The sequence below is a fragment of the Schistocerca cancellata genome, chromosome 1 (genome assembly GCF_023864275.1).
Source record: "Schistocerca cancellata isolate TAMUIC-IGC-003103 chromosome 1, iqSchCanc2.1, whole genome shotgun sequence".
NCBI classification, from domain to species: domain Eukaryota; kingdom Metazoa; phylum Arthropoda; class Insecta; order Orthoptera; family Acrididae; genus Schistocerca; species Schistocerca cancellata.
This window is the reverse complement of record NC_064626.1, coordinates 812172996-812194261: the sequence shown is the minus strand read 5'-3', so window position 1 is coordinate 812194261 and position 21266 is coordinate 812172996. Positions and strand designations below refer to the sequence as shown.

General features: G+C 39.0%; 1 protein-coding gene across 1 annotated transcript in view; it reads right to left on the bottom strand.

Moving 5' to 3' along the window:
• LOC126188121 (surfeit locus protein 1) overlaps window positions 1-21266 on the bottom strand; it is a 62454-nt gene that overhangs the window by 8001 nt on the left and 33187 nt on the right. Inside the window, exon 6 of the mRNA XM_049929597.1 lies at window positions 1700-1843. Within this exon, the coding sequence (XP_049785554.1) occupies window positions 1700-1843 (144 nt within the window). The remainder of the gene's footprint in view (window positions 1-1699; window positions 1844-21266) is intronic.

Sequence of the window (21266 nt, the reverse complement as noted above, 5' to 3'; positions counted from 1 at the left end):
TTGAGTTATGGTAAGTGCAACAAACTAAAAGGAATTGAAAAATCATGTAAACTGTTGATGTAAAGAAGATTCATACTTTTCTACCTAAATCATACCTTCAGATTTGCATTGGTTTTCCCAAAGTGATACATGCAAATGCTAGGACATGTGTAACTTACTGTCAATGTTGACACCTTTCCTTTCCACTTGTTGTTATTAAGTTTTATAAAATTAAGTACATTCTTACCCTATATGTTTAATTATTATTGTTTCCATTGTTATTTAATGGTTTATATTTTCTTTTCCTGTTAAGCTTTTCTTGCAGAATTTATAGCTTCAGACAATCATGTGAATGGTCAGTATATTATCATATTTTCAGTGAAAAAGTGTTTTATAATTGTAAAATTGGCTTGTTCCACATTGTAATGAAAAGTCACAATTATGGTCCAGGAAAATACAAATAATTAAACTTAACTCTACTGTGAATATTCTTCTTGTTCCTGGCCTTTATCCCATATACCATGGGGTTGGCATATTAATTTATGGATTTGACAATGTTGGTGGTAGAGGGTAGTCAGATGCCCTTCCAAGTAATAAATCACATGAAATTATTAATTAGTGAGTTAAATAATTAGTGCTGTAAAGTCATATTTTACAGAAAAATTAAGGTAACAAAAGTAGGTAGTTAAAATTCAGAAATTAACAGTAGTTAAAGCAAAATCTGCAATGAAAATTGGTAGTAGCTCACAACTTCAAGTTCAATTAATTTGTAAGATAATTAGTTTCAGGTAATTTAAAAATTTAAAATATGTTACTGGGAAGTCAGAATGCTTAGCTTTCAAATGTTGTATATCATTGTGTTGGATTCTGCCAATAAGCTCACAGTTTTTTCTTCTTCCCTCCACATATCGAACTGTAGTATTATTTTCAATTAATTATAACTTTCAATTAAAATAACCCATAGCCAAACTAATGGTATCAATGGAACCAGTGCAATGAGAAGAATAAACTGAACAATTGAACTCTGCCTGATAACTGATCTGCAGGTTGTCATGTAATTATCATATGTTACAGAACTGTATCAGAGATACAACAAACTTCGGAAAAATCAATAACTATTAGAAGACAATGACATAACAGATGTGGAGTAACCAATTATTACACATCATCAGGAATCTTAAATTCGCCAAAACAAATACAGTCAATTTTGGTTAAGATGCCCTGTGTCACTCTGACACCATCATGGGAGGAAATATAGCTCAAGGAATGAAAAAGGTTAGTGAGGTGTCCTCTCTCTCTCTTCCCCATCTCACTGTAATTATGCAGGAAATACCTAATGATCACTATCACTAATATGAAGAATGAATAAGGAAAGATCTCCAATTAAATTTCTAATTTACCATTATTGGACTTAATGTTCTAGCTATCTGAAATTTTTTTGTATACGTACAAGCAATAAAGTGAAGATTATCTCTGAGGACCAATTCACAGCTGAAGTTTTCACTAATTACTAAACAAAAAACACTGTCCTGCATCTGCAGCACTGTAAATTCGGCATTTGCCTCAGCACACAAGATCAGTCCACGAAAGTAATTGCATGATTTCTTGAAAATGGTTGCAAATACTTTCTCAGAATCTAGCTGCATTATCACAGATATTCACTGTTGTTTTTTGGATAATCTGTAAACAAAACATCATTGCCAGCAGCACAGTTACTCACCAAGTTAGTATGTAGGAAAGATGCTCATTTCTTAATGTGACCCTTGTCTGTCCTCCTTGTGGGCCACCAGGAACACTGCTTTCTGCAGAGGCATCAATGAATATTGGATCTGTTTGAAGTACTTCTGCCATTGTTTCCACATCTCTGTAATGAAAGCCAAAAGTTGACTTACATGACAGGTCTTCAACACTACAGGCACTTCATATCAACACTGCTGTTTTTAGCCTGAATCATGTATGTTAATCATTTACTGTTCGGCACTAATGACATTAAAGAAATAACTACACTGAACACAGTATGTCACTTATTTGTAGTTTCCAAATAAATAAAGCATAACTGTTGTGATTAACACAGAATACAGTGGACAAATGATCTTGCATTTCTTCCTGTATTCTCCGTTTTCTGGTGAAATTCAGTTAAATCTTGAAATAACTGTTGCTCAATCTCATAACTGATTTCCTGAAATACTGCTTTTGACTGAGATAGAATTCTTATACAATCTTTTGAGTTCCAGGACTGAAGAGAAAGAGGAACAAGGTGTCCAGTTACAGAATCTTGTGACTTCTCCTAATCTCTGTAGTATGGAACTAGTTGTCTATGGAATTCCTAGCACTGCCATTCATCTACTTTACATACTACTTGAGAACTGAAAATATCATATTAGGACCACATACAACTGAAATGACTGCCTTATGGAGGATTCAGGAATTTTCAAGTCCCTCACAGCTTTATCTTTTTATAAGACCATCACACTCTGAATGCACACAAGTTGATCTTGCACAGTTATAAGTTCTTCTGTATAATATATATGAATTTCATTTGTACCCATGACTGGAAAGTAAAATGATAATATCAGCATTCATAAGAAAATTAAAAAACAGAAAGCCATGTGAGCTTAATCCTTTACATTTCTGAGATAGTTTGTACTGCAAAACAAGTTTTTCCAACACTAACATTTTATTTTCACACCCGCAGATACTTATAATGTATTTTGACATTCTTTCCACAATTATGTATCACTCCACATCAATGAACTTTGATATGCAGACTGAATAAGCATATTTTCATAGCTGTAGCCAACTGAATATAACACAGTGTGCAGGTCTTATCTGAGACATCCAATCACAAAAAGGACTTGCATAACAATATTCCATCATAGAGTGAACAAAACATGTAGTATATGTGTGGGGATGAGGGAGGTTGTTGTCCACTCCCGACGACAATGTACAGGTGGTCCAGCAGGCAGGACTTGGCAGTTGGGTACCCAGGAAATTAGGTCAAAAGAGAGAATATATTTAAGTGTATGGGATGTAACTACGGTAGGAAGTTACCAAGTGTAGGCCAGTCTAGGATGTAGAACAAACTAAATATAAATAAATTGGGCAATGGGAGAGGAGGTGGCTCATGTTAAGTTCTGCCAGCAGCCAGTCATGGGGCACAGAGCCAGAGGCTCTGCCTGCCAACAAAAAAAGTCTAGTCTGCAAAACCCTCCAGAGTCACACACAAGCTACTGATTATTATTATTATTATTATTATTATCATTATTATTATTATTATTATTATTATTGGTTTGTGGGGCGCTCAACTGCGCACTCATCAACGCCCGTACAAAGTACTAGCCACTGTCACAAATGATGATGATAATGATAACACAAAACACCCAGTCCCTGGGAAGAGAAAATCCCTAACCTGACTGGGAATTGAAGCCGAGACCCCGTGATCCAGAGGCAGCAACGCAAGCCACTAGACCACAAGCTGCAGACCAATCAAACTGCTGGCATGAATTTGCCAGCAGCCTCAGCAGAGGGATGAAGGCATCTCTTGTCAGCAACTTTAACTGTACAGAACTGCAACTTGGGTCACACGGGCAGAGCCGAAGTTGCTCTGGGGCAAACTTGTCAAGATTTGACTGTGGTCTTTGAAATACAATTTTCTAACCAATTCACTAAAATATTCCTTGACTGGCTGCCACCCTGTACAACGTAACATAACTACTCGGAGTTATCACATTATCTTCCAAATTCTTTAAAGAGAAATTATTTGCATGAAATGTAGCTTACTTCACAGGTAAACTAAATTACATATATTTTCATATGAAGGGATTGCAAAAACGGATGTGAACAAACAAAAGGCAACACAAATGCTAACTTTTGCAACCAAAGATATTTTCATGCAGTAAAATACAAAAAAAGGATTGGAGGAAACACAATTGTTCAAGAACTAAAATAGAAAGTCACCCACAACCCCATGATAAGAGGAAAAAGCTAGCAAAAAGTGAGATTCAAATCATGTGATGTTAGAAATGACAGATAGGGCAGCTGACAAATGAAGGAGTAGGCAAAAGAAAGTGATATCCCTCAATTTAGTAAGAATTAGTATAATCACTTTATATCTAATATACTTAATGCACCACATACTGATAGCAAGCAGTTGCACATGTACTGCTAGAAAACATTGTCTACTACATAAATTGTGTTGTCTCATTGCATTTGTGTTCTTGTGTCTGAAGTTAAACTAGCACATAACATGCAATGACTCAAAATATGTGGGTTAGCAGTTCCTTCTGCTAATCCTTTCAAATCAGACACAAAGAGAGTCAAGGTAGCAGAAACAATTGCACCACTACAGAGAATAGGGAAAAAAGAATAAAATAGTGAAAAATAGAGAGGCAAGGAAAGAAAGGGAAGCTGTCAAAATAAAGTGACGAAATAGAACATAAATACAGCACTGTTCAGCTTTATGCATCAAAGTTTATCCTACCTTTTTTCCTGAAGTTTCTACCCTTGTTACATTAGGTAATTATAAAGATTACTCCCTATAAATGAACCATTCATCTGACTAATGTCTGGGTCACTTTCATTTTATTTCCACTTTCATTTTATTTCAGAACAATGAGTACAATATCTTCAGTCCTTCCTTTCCTCTGCTCATTTGTCTGCCTATTCCTTCTCCTTGTTATCAAATGCTTCCAGCATCATTCCTTTTATTTTTAATAGTTCGTGTGCTTAGGATCGTTACTCAACTACAGTACAGGGTAATTATGAAGTCCATAAAATACTTTAAAAAATTGATACAGATAAATGGCCAAGAAAAACAAAATAAATGATACAGTATGTGAAAGACAAACCCTTGAAGCTTTTTTTACGATGTTTAATAATGTTCTGTGTGTGCACCCTCTATCACATGACACACATCTGATGGGTAGCCCAACTATAACCATAATCTGCCCAACACATCAGGAGTGACAGTAAGAACAGCTGCTGTAATGTGGTATTATGAGTCTTTGAGATTTTATGGTATAGGTGGAACATAAATACTATCCTTGATGTAAACTCTCAAGAAAATATTGCTAAGCATCAAGTCCGGTAACCCTGTTGGCCACTCAAGCAACTCCAAATTAGCAATCGCAACATAACCTAAACCTACCCAGCTATGTGCAAGTCTCTTTTCGGTAACCTCATACATTACTCTGGAAAACTGGAAGGGAGGGACACCACCTTGTTGAAAGACAAAAATTCCATGCAGCATGTTAAGATAAGTGACCCCTGATAGATCTCTAGAGGAGGAAGGGTCTGTAGATTGCCTTGTTGGCCATAGCACAGAACACATTAATTTTATCAGTATCCTAGACATGTTCAACAGTTGCATGTGGATTCTCTGTACCCCTTGTGCTTGTGTTGTGTCGGGTGACCTTTCCTTAAGGACGAAGAGGGACTTGGTCACTGAGGATTTATTTGGTTGTGAAGTTGTCACTTTCAAGATAGTAGTACTATCAATGCAGAACTGCAGACAACACAATTTGTTGTCATAGCTTATGGTGTGCAGGATCTGCATTTTGTACAGCTTCACTCTTAATCATTTGTGAAGGATTTTCCGCACTTTTGGCTGAGGGATGTTTAATTTTGCACTAACTTGATAGGTGGATGTTGTGAAATTTCGCAACATCATGTTCTGACGTGCCTGGTCAGTCCTAATGTTCTGCATTGCACAACCAACCATCATCCTCCAATCTCTTGTACCACTTCACTATGCTGTTATAGACTGATGGTTTCTCATGAAACCTGGCACAGTAAGTTCTTTGCACACTCACTACCAACTGGCAATGAATTAACTGTAGCAGACAAAATGCTTTCTCTGCCTGGTTCAGCACCATTTTCAACAACTACAATTGGTGGTTCTAATTGTTAGTGGTTTTCCAAACTAGCCTGCTGGCACTACATTGTTGAAAATGAGAGTTCATCTTTCACCCACTGTACCATCTGTTATGTTATGTTCAGAATTTACCTATGCTGATTTTTTAAAATGTTCCATGCACTTTACAGTTACATTGTTGACAAATTGCGTGTTGGCTTCTGTCTCGGGTTCTTCGGCCGACGTTCATCTAATGATTTTTCTGACGTTTCGCCAGCACGAGTGGCTGGCATTGTCAAAGCTTCACCCTCCATTGCCGGTGGTGAACTGGAGCCGAGCTCGCAGGCGCAGACTATATGTACCTGGTGCGCCAACGTCCGAGGGCTTCTCCGCGGTCATTTCCGGTGCGGTTCTCCTCTTGCTACCTGCGACGGTCGTTCGCTGCAGTACGGGAAGCCAGGATCCGTTTACCTTAAGGCTTTCCTCTTTCTTGTTCAAACTGTTCGCGTGTTTTTGAATTTCTACAGCTTCTCTGAACAAGCGCGTGTGATAGTGGTTCTCTACAGCCAGAACTTCCGTGTCGGCAAATTTTATTACGTGGTCGGTCTCATTCAGTGCGTGTTCTGCTACGGCCGATTTCTCCACCTGCCCCAACCTGCAATGTCGCTTATGCTCCTTGATCCTGGTGTTAATGGATCATCCAGTCATTCCGACATAAACTTTTCTGCATGTACATGGTATGCGGTATATTCCTGACATTGCAAGTGGGTCTCTTCTCCTTCGCCGATCTAAGACACTCTTTGATCTTCCTTGTCGGTTTGAAAATCGTCTTTACGCCTTGTTTGCACAATATACGGCCGATTCTGTCCGTCACTCTGGGAATGTATGGCAGAAAGGCCGTACCCGACATTTCTTTTTCTGGTTCCTTGCTTCGCCGAGTGTTTGGCTCAGTTACACTTCTAATATAATTTGTGGAGTACCCATTGCTCCTCAGGACAGTTTCCAGGTGTTGCATTTCTCGTTTGAGGTGTTGCGGCTCACATATTCGTCCTGCTCTCGTTACGAGCGTACTAATCATGCCTCTTTTCAGGCTCGGGTGGTGGTTTGACAGTTTGTGCAGGTATCGGTTTGTGTGAGTCGGTTTTCGATACACGCTGTGTCCCAGGTATTCGCCGTCCCTTGTGACCAGCACATCTAGAAATGGCAGTTTCTTGTCCTTTTCTACTTCCTGGGACACAGCGTGTATCGAAAACCACCTCACACGGACCAGTACCTGCACAAACTGTCAAACCACCACCCGAGCCTGAAAAGAGGCATGATTAGTACGCTCGTAACGAGAGCAGGACGAATATGTGAGCCGCAACACCTCAAACGAGAAATGCAACACCTGGAAACTTTCCTGAGGAGCAATGGGTACTCCACAAATTATATTAGAAGTGTAACTGAGCCAAACACTCGGCAAAGCAAGGAACCAGAAAAAGAAATGTCGGGTACGGCCTTTCTGCCATACATTCCCAGAGTGACTGACAGAATCGGCCATATATTGTGCAAACAAGGCGTAAAGACGATTTTCAAACCGACAAGGAAGATCAAAGAGTGTCTTAGATCGGCGAAGGAGAAGAGACCCACTTGCAATGTCGGGAATATACCGCATACCATGTACATGCGGAAAAGTTTATGTCGGAATGACTGGACGATCCATTAACACCAGGATCAAGGAGCATAAGCGACATTGCAGGTTGGGGCAGGTGGAGAAATCGGCCATAGCAGAACACGCACTGAATGAGACCGACCACGTAGTAAAATTTGCCGACACGGAAGTTCTGGCTGTAGAGAACCACTATCACACGCGCTTGTTCAGAGAAGCTGTAGAAATACAAAAACACGCGAACAGTTTGAACAAGAAAGAGGAAAGCCTTAAGGTAAACGGATCCTGGCTTCCCGTACTCCAGCGAATGACCATCGCAGGTAGCAAGAGGAGAACCGCACCGGAAATGACCGCGGAGAAGCCCTCGGACGTTGGCGCGCCAGGTACATATAGTCTGCGCCTGCGAGCTCGGCTCCAGTTCACCACCAGCAATGGAGGGTGAAGCTTTGACAATGCCAGCCACTCGTGCTGGCGAAACGTCAGAAAAATCATTAGATGAACGTCGGCCGAAGAAGCCGAGACAGAAGCCAACAGGCAGTTTGTCAACAAGTGGCTACGAAAGCCTCAACAATTTTGAGTTACATTGTTACTCTACAATTCACAATTATGTGACTGTCATAGGCTTCTTCAAACCATTTTCTCTAACAGCGCATGGGAAAAATGAACATTTAAATCTTTCTGTACGAGCTCCAATTTATCTTATTTTATTACAATCATCATTTCTCCCTATGTAGGATGACAATAGTAAAATATTTTTACATTCAGAGGACAAAGTTGGTGACTAAAAGTCTGTTAAAAGATATTGCTACCCCAACTCGCTTGTCATATCCGTGACACTCTTGCCCCTATTTTGCTATAATTCAAAACAAACTGCCTTTTTTGGACTACTTCGACATCCTCAGTCAATCTTGTCTGGTAAGAATCACATACCGCACAGCAATACTCTAGCAGAGGATGCACAAGCGAAGTGTATGCAGCCTCTTTACAGACCTGCTGCATCTTCTAAGTTTTCTGACAATAAAATGTAGTCCTTGGTCTGCCTTCCCCACAACATTATCTATGTGAGTGTTCCAGTTTAAGTCGTTCATAATTGTAATTCCTAGGTATTTAGTTGAATTGACTACCTTTAAATCAGTGTGATTTACCATGTAACTGATATTTAACAGATTTCTTTTTGTATTCATGTTGATGACCTTGCGCTTTCCCTTATTTAGAGATAATTGCCTCTTTTTGCACCATACATATATCATGTCTAAGTCATTTTGCAATTGGTTTTGATTTTCTGACAACTACTAGCTTGTAAATGACAGCATCATCTGCAAACAATCTAAGAAGGCTGCTCAGATTGTCTCCTAAATTGTTTATGTCTATCGGGAACAGCAGAGGGCCCATAACACTTATTTGGGGAATGCCAGATATCCCTTCTGTTTTACTCAATTATTTTCTGTCGCTTACTATAATACTGTGCCCCTTATGACAGGAAATCACGAATCCAGTCACACAACTGAAGCAATATATACTGTGCCCTTTCGGACAGGAAATCACGAATCCAGTCACACAACTGAAGCAATACTCCATAGGCATGCAATTTCATTATAACATTGACAAAAGCCTCCTGGTAATCTAGAAATATGGGATCAATCTGACATCTCCTGTTGATAGCACTCATTACTTTGTGTAAATAAAAAGCTAGTTGTGTTTCACAAGAACAATATTTTCTGAATTCATGCTTACTATGTGTCAATAGACTGTTACTTTCGATGTAATTCATAATGTCTGAATGCAGTATATGTTCCAAAATTTCTGCTGCAAATCAACGTCAGTAATATTGGTCTGCAATTCAGCAGATTAATCCTGTTTCCTCTCTTGAGTATTGGTGTGACCTATGCAACTCTTCAGTCTTTTCATACGGATCTTTCATCAAGTGAGTGGTTGCACATTATCGCTAAATATTGGGGACTATTGTATCAGCATACTCTGAAAGGAATCTGACTGGTATACAGCCTGGGCCAGGGGCCTTGCCTTTATTACGCGATTTAAGCTGCTTCACTATCTAGGTTACTCATGGTGACAGGTGTTCATGATTCGAAACCTGGAATATTTACTTTGTCTTCCTTGGTGATTGAATTTCCAAAACCATATTCAGGAACCCTGCTTTAGAAGTATCATCATCAGTAACATCACCATTGTTATCACACAGTGAGGGTAATGATTGTGTTTTTCCGCTGGTGTACTTTACATACAACCAGAATCTCTTTGGATTTTCTACCAGATTTGAGACAGAGTTTCATTATGGAAAGTATTATAAGTATTTCACATTGAAGTTTGTGCTGTATTTTGAGCTTCTGTAAAAATTCACCAATCTTAAAGGTTTTGCGTTCTTTTAAATTTGGCATGCTTTTTTCGTTGCTTCTACAATGGTGTTCTGACCTGTTTAGTGTTCCATAGTGGATACGTACCATCTCTTATAATTTACCTTGTATGTGTGTCTCGAAAGCTGTCAATACTACTACTTTGAATTTAAACCACATCTGGTCTACACTTACATATTCAGATTGGAAGGGGTGGAGATTGTCTCTTAGCATGGCCTCAAGCAAATTTTTTTAAATAGATGTACTTTGTGTTTATTTTTGGTTGGTTTGGATGTTATGGTACTCATTCTAATCCCTGTATTTGTCATGATGTTCACTATTTGCTCAGGATTATTTGTTGCTAAGAGGTCATGTACGTTTTTGCAACAATTTACATTTCAAGTGGGCTCCTGAAGTAATTGCTCAAAATAATTTGCCCAGAGAGCATTTACTACAATTTCTGTGATGTTTTTTACCTACCACCAGTTATGAACATGTATTTTGGCCAAACTATCATTACCCTGTATGTAAGACAGGTAGCACACACCTGTTTTGCATATACTGGGAATTTACTTTAGAATACATCACCAAAGTAAGTCAATGCACTCCAAATCATTTTTACCTTCTGTTCATTTCTTTCTCTACACGTCCACTCATATTTAGGCGTTTAGGTTGCTGCCTGGTTTATTGCCAGGTTAAAAATCCAAAGACCCATTGTTTGAATCCATGCTAGACTCCCCCACCCCTTTCCTGGTAGTCATACATGCAAGTAAAATAATAACAAATACTGCTATGATATGTATTCCACATTCAACTGGCTGAGTGAACCCATTCTCAGGTCTGAAGGGGGCAACAATTCTCTAACTCCAATACGACCACACCCAAGAAAAAGTTTGTTTTATTCAAACTACATCAATTTCAGGACAGCTTTATATACAGAAGATCATTAACTATTTCCATTACATTAATGTTAATCTTTACTACCTTGTTTTCAATGTCCCTGTTATACATACATTGGAAATAATTTAGTTATAATAGTATCACAATGAGATTTTCGTTGTTCTATTGCAGTTGAAGCAAACAAAACAATGGTATTTGTTAATCAAACCTGGATCAGACCTGATCTGGCCATCCATATAATTTGTTCAATAACGCTGTTTGATCTCACAAGGCTCATGCCACTGAGGAACCTCATCAACAGCAAAAACTCCTGTATATCAACTGACTACGTCTATTTCATTGACTGAATTCCAGAGAGTGTCTTTGTCGTCAAAACGAGCTATGTTACTCCAAGAAAAAAGCAAGGAAGCTAAGGGTTTAATATTTTGTAAGGACAATGTTATCACAGCAGAGCATTGGTTTGTGTTGGGCACAGATGCGGTAGGAAATCAGGATTCACCTTAATGAAGGTTTGAAAACAACAGAAAACCTAAATGTGTATTGTCACATGTGGTGTCAAACTCCAGTCCTCTTGAATGCAAGGTCAATGTTATGCCACTGCATTAATACATAAAGGGCTATAATATATTCCTATAGTCCTCACTTAAAAGTTTTTCCGTGAACTTCTTAAGTAGGCTTTCATGGAAGAGTTGACATCCATCTTCAAGATTCTCTCAGACCATGTTTCCCAGTGTTTCCTTACACCCATGAGACACACAAACCTATGACCATTCACACTACCTTTGTTTGTATGTATTCAATATCCCCTTGTAAAATGTCAGTGCAGGGCATTAATTACTGAATAGTTAATAACTGTGTCATTTAACATGTTGGTCATTCAGAGAAGGTAAGTAAATCTTCACACACCATAACTGAATCAAAAGCTATTTATTATACTGGAATTTGTTCTCTACCACATAATGGATACAAGTACATATTCTTTCTCCTACTCAGCATATAACTCTTGTTTTAACTTCAAATAATAATGGCATCTGGTATGACCATTAGTATTCACAATTAACTTTAAACATAACATCATTACACTCAGACTAAAGTTACATTGTGATTGACAGATGGCATAGATGGGAAGCAAAGTTGCCGGCTCCTACACAACATTCCACGTGCTCATGCGACTGACAGTTGCATGTGCACAAAAAAAGAAACAAGTCATCTGCTGATCAACTGTTGCCAACAGTAACAGCTATAAGATGAGTATTCAATCACATACATGTTGCAAAGTATCAAATTACCTAAATAAGTAGAGAAAACTGTAAGAGGTGAACACAGCTCAATTTTCACTAACACACTATACCAATAACAAATGCACACCCGTTATATCTAAACCACTTTCACTATGTTCTATGTAGTCACTAGAACTACTGCCAGAATTTAATGAAATAATAAATTGTTTTGTGTTACTTCCCATGACACATCCATTTTCCCATGCTTTCATTATTATTTCCTTTGTGTGTCTTCCAACATTACGCAAATATGCCAAAGTTTGATTTGTGGCACCCTTTGTCAACCTTTTTACTTCTGCCAGCAAATATATTTTGTTGTTACTTGCTACACAATCTCTGAGTTGAGTCCATATGAGTTTAATGGGATTAAAATGGCAATTATATGATGGCTGTCTGAGGATCCTATGGCCATATTTTTTTGTTGGTTCACCTACAAAATACAAACGCAAAGGTGTTTTTTTTTTGTTGTTTTTTCCCCTTTTCTTTTTCTGAGCTACAAGATCCAGTGATTCACACTTTCTACAGTCATCTGGTATGGAAATGTTTTTTATTGCAACCAGTCGCTAATGTTTTGTTTTCTGGAAGTTACTGCAGGTGCCTTGTTAAGGATAGTCAAGTGATAACTATTACTGAAGGTTTACTCGAGTTTTTGATGGCCCTTTGATACTAACAAGAACAACAGAATGATTCTCTGTATGCCTTTAGCTGTGAAGAAATCTTCATTGCATTCTAACGCATCAATCAACAACTAAAACCAAGATATAATGATTTACATAAATTCTCAGCATGTTATATTCATGGACATAGAAATAAAATAGCAAAACAATGTACACTGAGGCAATAAAGTCATAGGATACCTCCCAGTATCATGTCAGATCTTGTTTTGCCCAGTGTAGTGCAGCAACTCGACGTGACCTGTACTCAAGAAGTCACTGGAAGTTCTTCAGATAAATATTGAACTATGCTGCCTCTATAGCTGTCCATAACTGCGAAAATATTGCCAGGGCAGATTTTGTGCACAAACTGACCTCTTGATTTTGTCCCATAAATGTTTGATGTGATCCATATCGGGCAATGAGATCGGCCTAACCATTCACTCGAATTGCCCGGAATGTTCTTCAAACCTGTGACATGGAAAATCGTCATTCAAAAAATTCCATTATTGTTTGGGAACATGAAGTCCATTAATGGCTGCAAACAGTCTCCAAGTAGCCAAACATAACGATTTTCTGTCAATGATTGGTTCAGTTGGACCAGTGGACCGAACCGTTCAATGTAAATGCAGCCCACACCCATATGGAGCCACCACCAGCTTGCAAAGTGTCTTTCTGACAACTTTGGTCCATGACTTTGAGGGTTCTGTGCCACACATTAACTCTACCATCAGCTCTTACCAACTGAAATTGGGACAAATCTGACCAGGCCACAGTTTTCCCGTCATCTACGGTCCAACCAATACGGTCATGAGACCAGGAGAAATTCTGCAGGTGAAGTAGTGGTGTTAGCAAAGGCACTCCGCGTCGGTCATCTGCTGCCATAGCCCATTGACGCCAAATTTTGCCATATTGTCTTAATGGATATGTTTGTTGTACGTTCTACATTGATTTCTGTGGTGTTGCTTTTCTGTTAGAAGTGACAAATCTTTGCAAACGCCACTGCTCTTGGTAGGTAAGTGAAGGCTATTGGCCATTGTGTTGTTAGTGGTGAGAGGTAGTGCTGGAAGTCGTTAGTGGTACGCTGTTGGTGGTGAGAGGTAGTGCCAGAAGTTCAGTATTCTCAGCACACTGTTGGCTCTGTGAATCTCAAAACATCGAATTTCCTAACAATTTCTGAAACGGAATGTACCATGTGTCTAGCTCCAACTACCATTCTGCGTTCAAAGTCTGTTAATTCCCATCATGCAACTATAATCACATCAGAAACCTTTTCACATGAATCAGCTGAGTACAAATGACAGCTCTACCACTGCACTGCCCTTCTGAATCTTATGTTCATGTACTACCATCATTTGTATATGTACATGTCACTATCTTGCCTGAGTGTATTACACTGATAAAGTGAGAGATATGAATTTTACAATTTCAATACTATGAGAACATAGTTTTCTTAGACAAAAATAACAGTAAGCCCAAAAAATGGTCTCTGAACTTTCAGAGTTTCCATTAACAGACCATTGCTTTGCTTTTATGACAATGTGTCAAACAGGCAATTTAGTTCCATTTACCCTTGTTACAGTACACTATAACCTTAATGTCAACTTAGATCGCAAATGTTATGGATGTGATAAATCGCGTAAGAAACAGATACACGCATCATGATTTCGGAATAGCGCACAGGGACAAATTTGTGGAGTGCTGCAAGTACTGTATACAAATTACATTTATACCACATTATTTATCTACCAATTCATTTAGCAGTCAGGCTATTCTTATGCTTCAAAACTATTCCATTATCTAACTCAGCACTCAAGAAACAACTCCATTTAGCACACTAGCTGTCATTCGACTGTTATACCCCAGAGATTACTGTAAGACAAAGATACCTTACAGCCCCTCCCCCGCAACAAATCTTTTTCAAATTTGGCACGTAATAACAAACAATACTGTTGACGTCAAAAAATTAATACTCTGCTACTGCAATATACTGATTTATCCCACAATCACTCCACATTCTGACAGAGATAATACTTTGAAAAACCCTAATGCACATTTATTTGCACTAAATATATCCTCCCTGTGCTCTAGATTCAGTGCCCTATGATTTAACATAGAAGTAATCTAATACACAAAAATTAAAGCAACAGTAATGATTAACCAAAATAGCCAGCATGAAATGCCATTTCGCTAAAGATTTGACTGTAGAACATTCATATCATCAGTCACCATGTGCACTAATATTTTTAATTGTCTTCTGAAAGAAAGCAGTACATAAATTAACAATAACATAACATGAAATACACTTCTCATCACACTGGCACTTATACACATAATCACACTCGTTTGTTTGAATGAGGCTGCACCACTCACAGTCCATCATGATGTGGTGGGTCTTGTTTTCTACATCCACACTACAGCACTCATGGTCTTGTTGGCATATATGTCAGCTGCTGATGAGACATAATAAGCAGGTGGAGGTCATCGCCCCTCTCGGTGTTGGTTGTACGGTTGACAACTGCCCCCCCCTCCCCCCCCCCCCCCCACAAGTGCTGCATTGTTCCCGGTGACCTCATATGTAATAGCTGTGTGGGGACAAGCTGCGTCATCCAGCATCTGTGCAGTGTTCATGATCTTGCTCTCGCTTGTTCATTAGCTCTTGACTTGTTGAAGATATCAAGTAAAACACACTGCGTTTAAGTGTCTGCTCACAAATAACATTTTGAGAACTGGCAAAAATAATATACAATCTTAAATTTTTTATAAAATACCATTGTAGCCTATTTATCACTACAGCATAATGAGGTTCACAGTCTGTCTGTCTGTCTGTCTTCTTCTTCTTCTTTTCTTTCTGCTGTGCTTTAAACTATGTTCCATCTCCTTTTTGCACAGTACACATGTATTGTGTTTGGAATAGTTGTAAATTTTCTGTCTTGTTCAGCTTTCCCATCACAGCCTTGCTTCCTCCTTTTTTCTTTGCTGTAACTTACCTCTGTTTACTTTCTTTTTCTAGTATTTTGGTCTATTTTCTTTGATTTTGTTATCAATCTCTGCCATTTTCTTTGTTATCATTCTCTGAAATTTTCTGCATAATTTCATCTTCATCCATTGTGCATTCTTCCTCTTACAGATGCTGTTTCAAACTGATGTATCTCACAATGAAAACAAAAATGAAAACAATCAATTATAGATAAATTATTTACTTGGATAGATAAAAAATCTACTCACCAAGTGGCAGCAAAACACACACATACAAGACTGTTGTGACTGGCAAGCTTTCGGAGCCAGTGCCTCCTTCTTCAGGCAGAAGGGTTGAGGGGAAGGAGGAAGGGTGAAGGAAAAGTACTGGAGAGGTCTAGGAAACGGGTTATATTTCGGGAAAGTCACCCAGAACCACAGGTCATGGGAGACTTACCATATGGGATGAGAAGGAAAGACTGGTTGATAGAGACTGCATCAGATGAGATTTCTTCTGCCTGAAGGAGAAGCCACTGGCTCTGAAAGCTTGCCGATCACAACAGTCTTTTATGTGTGTGTCTCCCGCTGCTTGGTGAGTAGATTTTTTATCTATCCAATTAAACGATGTACCTCACAGGAGGAGATTGGGGGGGGGGGGGGGGGGGGGGGATAAATATGGAACAGTGAATTGCCAATCAAAATATATGTTTATATGTTGGTCAGTAAGAAAGAAAATTAACTCTTCACACACCACAGTTATATCAAAAACTATTTCCTGTAAAGAAGCTTATTCTTTGCCACACAATGAATACAAAAACGTACTCTTTCTCATACTTCACTTAGTGTACAGGTCCTCGTTTTAGTGCTTAGCAATTATACCATTTGATATGACCACTAGTCTCCACAACCATGCACCTACCGTCTTTGAACACAACATCATTGACACACACCTATATTTTTCTACTTGTTCTTTTAGCATTCAGGCTATTGTTATCTTCAAAACTATTCCATTCTCTAATGTGGCACTTCAGCCACCACTTTGTTCAACATGCAAGCTGCCATTTGGCTAATACAGCCCAAAGATCACCCTAAAGCAACAGTATTTTTCAAACTTGTGAACATATGGTTCTTACAGAGTTAGACAATTCTAAGGAGGGTTGAACAATTGTTTTGGAAGCTATCTCTCTTACAAAGTAACTGCATTTGCCTAATACCCCATCAGTGAACCAAAGTCACTTCCTACTTTACCTGTGACTGAGCTTATGTGATCATTCCATTTCATACACACACAAATACTTACCATCAGGTATTTATACAAAATTGTGACTCACTATTACTGTAGTTATAGGATACTATGTTTTTCCATGCTGTGAACCACAAAATTGTACATTTCTGAAACTTTAAGGCAAGTTGCCATTCTTTGCACCATTCTGAAACCTTGGCTGAATGTTTGTGCAGTTTTTCCCTACTTCAGTAGAGACATCTGCAAAAGGTCTTATGTTACCATTAATATTGACTTCTAGGTCATTAATTAACAAAATGAACAGCAAGGGTCCCAACACATTTCCCTGAACAAACCTCAGCTTTTACATCTGTCTTTACAAATTTTATAACAGAGAGAATTTAGAACACATTCAGATTATTTAGCCAGAACAGTGTTTAGACATTTAACTATGCTGTATAATGTGTTCTCCACCTTGGTCACGTATCATCGTATTTGCCTAACAACTTCCTGAGGTTCCAGTTTTATTTATTTATTTATTTTTTGCCTCCCTCTGTCTTGATTTATGAAAACCACTGTATATATTGGTCCAAAACAGACCAATAACACACACAATAACACTGCACAATGCAAACAGCAACAGCAATCAGAAGTAGGTGCACCCGATTGTAAGTCACTATCACTGCATCTCTTTATAACTAGTAGAGAAGTTTGTAGTGAACACAGGATCCAATTTGTGTATTTTCCCATGGACCGTTCAGCATAAACATTGGCTGCTGCTGATCTACCTCTCTGTGGTGAATAACTTCACTACACACACAACTGGATTTAGGATTACACTGTATCTTCACTAGGACTTTACTGTAATGGATGTGAGAGAACCCATAATCAGAGCTGACTTTCTCACACATTATCATTTGCTGCCAGACATCACCGAAGCATGCCTCGGTAACAGCTACACTGGCCTATCTGCTGCCACATTTCAACACAGTGCAACTGTGCATGACGCCAAACTAATCCTGTCAACAGACAGCAGACACATCAAGGTATTGAAGCAGTTCCCAGACATCATGCAACCCCTAGTCGCTCCAGAATAAGAATGTCTCAGAACAGTGCACTACAATGCCACACAGCTCCATCAATTTCATGTAGGTTAAGATACCTTCTCCAGTTCATTATGCTACTGCCAGAGCAGAGTTCAATGCAATGTTAAAGGAAGATATCATACACCCCTCAAGTAGCCCTGGTTGTTGCTCCTACACTTGGTGCCAAAAAAGTGTGGCACATGGCACCCATGTGAAGATTATTATGGCTTTACCACTAGAACATTGTCAGATCGTTATCCTATGTCCCTATTAAGAGATGACAATTACGCATTATGTGATGCAGCTATATTTAGTGAGCTACACTGCGCCGAGGCCTACACAATATTCTGTCGCTGATGAGGACATACCTATGATGGCTATTGTTAAACCATCTGGCCTCTTCAAGATCTTGTTCATGATGTTTGGCTTACAAATTACTGTGCAGACTTGGCAGCAAAGTTTTACAGACTCCAAGCTGCAAGGTTTGTCGTATTGTTTCAAGTACCTTGATGGCATCGTCATTTTGTCAGCAACAGCAAAGGTAAACCAACAGCACTTACTCGAAATCTTTAGGCACCTAGATAAATACGGCAATGTATTAAAGACTGCCATCTACTTTTTTAGCAACTAGGTCACTTTTTGGGGCCATCTGATCTCACCAGCACGATCATTACCACTTCCAGAAAAAGTAGAAGCAATATTAAAGATCCCATGGCTGGAAATGGAGTGAAACAGGCAGTGCCTCCTCCATATATGGGGGCTCATCATGCTGATGGCAGAAATAAAACCCAAGGGGGCTGTTGTAGCAGCAGACGTCAACACACTAATGACAAGTTGTCAGCTGCTTCATGCAGTCAACCCTGTCAAAAGAGTTGATGCGCAGACCACCAGGAGCTCTGTGATTAAATTTCTCTTTGCTGCAGTGCGGACAATCTACAACTGTTTTGTTCCAACAAAAACTTCAGTCAGTTATTGATCAAGCTTGGCTGGTATATGTATCTTTTAACAATCACTGTCTCATTTTATTTATGTATATGGATTGATCTGCTTGTGTTACACTGACCTGATTTACTCTAAAATAAATGCTGTTCTTGACACGTCTGTGCTTCATATTCCATCAAATGTGCTATCAAACAGTCATGCAACAAAGTAATATAATTGCTGCATGTGAAGAAAAGAAGAGAAATGCATAGAAGAACAAGCACAAACTAATTCAAATATCATAATGAGGGAATGAAAAACATACTCTCACAATTGGTAAGTAAGTTTAGGGTTTACAGTCAGCTGCCAACAAGGCCATTAGGTACTGAACACAAGATTTGTGCAGGAAGTTGAATATGACCTGTTCAAAAGCACCATTGCAGCATTTATGTGTGATTAGAGAGGTCAACATTTACATGATCAACACTGTAACAGAAATATTTTGAGGTGAATGTGGTTAAAATTTACTTGTGAAAAGGACAATTGTGAACTGAAATCTGATTGACTGCTCTTATTCACATTCATTCACACATCTCCACAAAAGCATACGAATCTTGTTGTAAATTCTATTGTTAATCTAAAGCAATACTGCAGTAGTTAAAAATAATCAAACAGAGAACCACAGCTGGCAGCCATGCAGAAGCACACTACAATATTCTACCTTACCAGATATGTAGTGGGTCAAACATAATATGCCAGCTTAAAACTCACACAAGATTCATCTTAGAATCAGATAAAACAGAAGTAGTACACAATAAATTTGTTGGTTCTACCATCATCATGATATGGACTCAGGACCAGACACCCTATCTTCGTTTCTTCACAACCTCAGCATCTTATTTCCTATCCACCTCATGTTGTTCTCAATCCAGTGTGCCACGTTCCTAGATGTTGACCTCCTCATCTATGACCAGTCCATCTACACCTCTGTCCACATTAAACCTGCCAACCACCAACAGTACCTGATTTTTGATAGCTGTCAGCCCTTTCACACCAACAAGTCACTCCCGTACTGCCTGGCTACCCGGGGATGGCATATCTGCAGTGACAAAAACTCCCTTGCTCAGAATGCAGAGGGTTTTACCAAGGGCTACACAGACACACACTACTCCCACAGCTAGTCTGCAAAAAGATCTCCATTTCCCCCCACACTGCCAATCCTCCCACCATCTCCAATAACCAGCCACAAAGCAGTGTCCCCTTCATCACATAGTACCACCCTGAACTGGAACAACTGAACTGCCAGGGCTTTGATTACCTATCATCATGCCCTGCAATGAGGGACATCCTACCTGAGATACTTCCCACCCCTCCTAAAGTGGGTTTCTGATGCCCATCCAACATCCACAGCATCCTAGTTTATCGCTAGGCTAATCCCAATCACAACCCCGTGCTACAAGAATCACATTTTCTCATTACACAAACTGATATTTAAAGTTTTGACATAAATATCACACACATGCCTACCTTAACATAACACTAAGAAAAACAGTTGTCATCCAGTTCTATTGCACCCCAGGAGGTTGGTGGAAATTACATTCTACTATATGTGTTTCACTAAGTATTAATGATATGAATATAATAGAGGGAAACATTCCACGTGGGAAAAATATATTTAAAAAGAAAGATGATGAGACTTACCAAACAAAAGCGCTGGCAGGTCGATAGACACACAAACAAACACAAACATACACGCAAAAATCTAGCTTTCGCAACCAACGGTTGCCTCGTCAGGAAAGAGGGAAGGAGAAGGAAAGACAAAAGGATATGGGTTTTTAGGGAGAGAGTAAGGAGTCATTCCAATCCCGGGAGCGGAAAGACTTACCTTAGGGGGAAAAAAGGACAGGTATACACTCGCACACACACACATATCCATCCGCATATACACAGACACAAGCAGACATTTGTGGCCTTTACAAATGTCTGCTTGTGTCTGTGTATATGCGGATGGATATGTGTGTGTGTGTGTGTGTGTGTGTGTGTGTGTGTGTGTGTGTGTGTGTGTTTTACTAATGAAGGCTGTGGCCAAAAGCTTTATGTAAGTGTCTTAATTGTGCCTGTCTGCATCTTAACACGTCTTCTTTACAACAAGTACCAATTGTATTTTCCTACATAGTTCATATTTCTACATGGAGTTCCCATTGTTTGATATTGTGCAGTTTTGGTATATCATTAATATGAAGATGGAGATGGTAGAGCTCATTTTATGGTCAACGGCAATGGTGATTTTAAGATATGATGACCTAGTTGAGCTGTGAACAGTGCATTCACAGTTCAGTTGATACCACAGAATAGCCTTGCAGACTGGAACAGATATGTACAGTCCCCTCTGCATGTCATCTAGGTGAAAAACTGTAA